Source organism: Gregarina niphandrodes, assembly GCF_000223845.1.
Source record: "Gregarina niphandrodes unplaced genomic scaffold scaffold00032, whole genome shotgun sequence".
Taxonomy (NCBI): Eukaryota; Apicomplexa; class Conoidasida; order Eugregarinorida; family Gregarinidae; genus Gregarina; species Gregarina niphandrodes.
This window is the reverse complement of record NW_011645801.1, coordinates 1537-5346: the sequence shown is the minus strand read 5'-3', so window position 1 is coordinate 5346 and position 3810 is coordinate 1537. Positions and strand designations below refer to the sequence as shown.

Below are 3810 nucleotides of genomic sequence, written 5' to 3'. Positions count from 1 at the left end.
AACCCCGACCACTAACTCGGACGAGTCGGTCTCTATGATGTACTTGCCATTGTCGGTGGGGGCATGCAGCGTGACGGTGTTCTGGACGGCGTGTCGGAGCTGGTCGTAGCCGTTCTCGTGCACGTCTCGCGGCTCGTAGGTCTTGTCCTTCTTCAGCAGGTCGAATAACGGCGCCGTGATGTGTGAGAACTCGGGGATGAAGGGTCTCAGGTAGCCGCACATCCCTAGGAAGCTTTGTAGCTCCTTCTTCCTGTTGGGGGCTGTGCGTTGACGATTGCTCGAGGATTCTTCTCCTGGACCTTTATGCCCGTCTGGCCGACGACGTGCCCGAGGTGCTTTACTTCGTCCTTGAACCATTCGCTCGTGTCCAGGCGCAAGTAGAAACCGGTCCTCCTGCACTGTTCCAGGAAGAGCTTAACCCGTTGCTGTCGAAGTCCTGTCCACAAATGACGATGTCGTCAATGTAGCAGAACGCATTTTCTCCTAGTAGGAATCGATTGCCTCCATTCCCCGGCCTTCTTCTTTATGAAGTGAGGAGCGGCAGCCCACTCGCTCTTGGAGGGTCGGATGACTCCTAGCTCCAGTAGCTTCGCGACCTGCTGCGGCGGGCCATCGTATTTACTGCACGCTTGACATGTCGTCAGATTTCAATGCGACATCTCCGAGGATCAAGAACTCACCGGCCGATTTTAGCGCGCTATGGACGCGTCTTTCAAGGAGGTGCTGGACAGTAGCACGCTCTGTTACATTGACGATATTGTCGTAGCGATGGACGACGAAGCGGGGATGCTAGAGAGGATAGAAAACATCTTGCGGTTATGCAGGGCGAGAGGATCGATGCTGTCAAGAACGCTGAGGTCCCTAGCGACAAGCGCGGCCTGCAGAGTTTCCTTGGACTAGTTGGTCACTTGAGGCCTTTCATCCCGAGATTTGCCGACTACACGGCGCCTTTGTTTGACCTGCTGAAGAAGGGGACTGTGTTTGCTTGGGGGCCTGGACAAGCTGACGCCTTCAAGGCGCCGAAGGAGGCAGGAGTCGAGGCGGCGTTACTATACACACCAGAGCCTGGCCAGCCCTATATCATTGAGACGGATGCGTCGGAGTCAAGGGGGACGTGAGGTGCCTCTGGAGTTTGTGTCCAAGAAGTTTACCGCTGCCGAATGTAAGTAGACACCCGTGAAAGAGAGCTCTTTGCTGTCAAGTGGGCTATAGACAGGTGGACGGACTACGTCACTCTTGCTCATTTCACTGTGAAGACCGATCATGCTAATCTCCGCTACCTGACAGGTGTGGACAAAGGGAAGGTGTTTCAGTGGACCTCGGCGCTCAGCCGGTTCGACTTCACCCTCGAGTTCGTGTCCGGAGAGAGAAACTGCATGGCGGACTGCTTGTCGCGCTACGCCGCAGGAGCGCGGACGATGACGCGCTTGTGGAACAGATGGCCCTTGGGGGCACGGTGCGCATATGGGGGCACTAGCTCACGCGAACCGGCCGACGGAGGAATGCGTACCAGAGTTATCTCGTTGTTTCACTCTGGGTCGAGCGGTCACATGGGCGGGTTCAATACCAGCAAACGAGTGATGAGCCTATACTACTGGCCGGGCTTGGCTGCGGACGTAGCGCAGACGGTTAAGGACTGCCTCGTGTCTGCACGCGAACGCCGTCGAGCTCCGATTACCCATCCCGTGCCGGGAGGCAACCTTGATGCTGCTGTTGCTTTGGATTTAGTGTCGCTGGACCACGTTGGACCTCTCAATCTCGGCCGTCAGAACTGGTGGATACTGGTGGCTGTGGATCACGCCACGCGGTATCTGGGGGCGTGGATCACAAGCCTAGTGGCAGCACGGCAGATGGTCAAGATATTCTACCGAGGCTGGGTGGTGCCTTTCGGAATTCCACGCATCGTACTTAGACAACGGGACGAGTTTCAAAGGAGTATTTCGCGGTGTAGTGACCAAATGGTTAGGGTCGCAGCACCTGACAACAGCTACATACAGACCGCAGGGGAACGGCATAAACGAAGCTTCTCACCAGGAGCTCCGATCCGGGCTCTGCGCGCTATGGCAGGAGAGGCAAAGGAATCTATTACACATGGTAGCTGCGGTTGTCAGGGCTCATAACACAACTCCTCACATCAGTTCTGGGGTGAGCCCGTACGAGGCGCTCTACGGACGCGCATCGTTGTGCACGCAGTTTCAGAAGTTGGCCGGGACGCCCGACGAGGAGACGCGGCAGCGAAACCGCGCGGCGTTCGTGGAGAAACGTCTGCGTGTCATGATGCTCAAGGACCGACCGCTGGAGACTGTGGGAGCCGTGGAGCTGCGCGTTGGGGACATCGTAGTCGTGGCAATGAAGCCAGGGCCGCAGGCAGGAGCGCGAGGAGGACCGGTAGCTCCCACGTGGGTTCCGGCTAGGTGGTCGTTACCCATGCGGGTTGCGGAGGTTACGCGAAAGCAGGTCAGCGCCGAGAGGTGCGACGCCCACAAGGACCAGGTACGGATGTTCGCGGTGAGCAAGGACCCGCTGCATCGCTGGCTCACGGAACAGTACGTGGAGGAGCAGAGAAACCTGGAGTAGGACAAGGAAGACAGTCGCAAACGACAACGGCAGGGTGCCATTCCAGACGAGGAGCGGCGCATCTTTACTAAACTTCTGCCTCCCTTCACTTAGCGAGCCGTGGGGGCGTGCTGAGCCGGCAAAGACGTAAACGGCTCGCCTCGTTAGGTCGCACCCAGGGCGGGGTTTTTAAAGAACAGGGACGACACGATTACGACCGCCGAGTATGATATGAGCAACAGCAGGGAGAGTTCAAGCTCGAGGGTCTCAGACGGGAGCACCTCCAACGAGCGAGACCGGATGCATCCATCACGAGGACAACAGAGTCACAGCCAGCTCAGCAGGTAAAAGCTTGAGCTGTGAGCCATCAGGGTTAACGACCGGGACCTGTCTGCCGGCCTTCGTAGAGTTTGGACGGCACGCAGCCCCACAACCAGCTGCTGATTCTGGAAGCATAACTCCGACTCAACGGGGCACCAAAACGCCGGGCCCTAGCAGTAAGTCCTGACGGAACATGGTTTACGACCAGCATCAAAGATTACTCGCTGTGTTGGGATGACAAAGTTCGGGATTCTGCTGCGTGTTAGTCAACGCACCCGATGCTATGTCCCAAAAAAATCACGAAAGGCGTGATAAATCCTGGCGTCTTTCGGCCAAGTGAGCCACCATCCTCATTCCCAGGCCAATTAATCATCCTTAACGAAAATACCCAGTATGGCGCCGAAAAGAAAAGAAATGAGTAAGTGGTTGTTGCTGTCGGGGTATGTTGCACCTTTTCCGTGTGTGCCAAGACGCACACACCGCACCCTAGTATGCTTGTTCCCGTTGTTGTCGTGTTTTTGGAAGAGGACCCCATGGAGGATTTCCCGCCCCCCCCACCGCCAGGACCTCCCCCACCGCCACCAGGACCCCCCCAACCCCCTCCCGGACCCCCCCAACCCCCTGCCGGACCACAGCCGCCCTCGCCGCCCACCTCACCGCTGGGGCATCGCTTGAGGGCCGTGGGTGGTGTTGTGATGGACATGTTCCGTCACGGCAATGCCCCCGCGAGCCCTCACCAGTCCCGGCGAGTGGGGTCTGCCTTCGTCGCCGCGCATGATCTCTCCCGTAAGATTGACTCCTCAATTACTTAGTTATGGTTTTAGATGCGCGGTCGACGGTTGTGGCCCGGCTTGGGTCCCTCGAGGACCGGGTGAGCCGGGTGGAGGCGGACCTTGCGGCGGTGAGAGGAGAGCTCACCGCCGTGAGGGAGGA

General features: G+C 58.0%; 1 protein-coding gene across 1 annotated transcript; it reads left to right on the top strand.

Moving 5' to 3' along the window:
• Positions 1-818: 818 nt before the first annotated feature.
• GNI_127740 (hypothetical protein) lies at positions 819-2120 on the top strand (the record flags this gene model as incomplete). The annotated part of the gene is made up of 3 exons (XM_011133757.1): positions 819-1045; positions 1089-1162; positions 1213-2120. The coding sequence occupies 3 exons, from the start codon at positions 819-821 to the stop codon at positions 2118-2120; spliced, it is 1209 nt and encodes a 402-aa protein (XP_011132059.1).
• Between the last annotated feature and the right edge of the window lie 1690 nt (positions 2121-3810).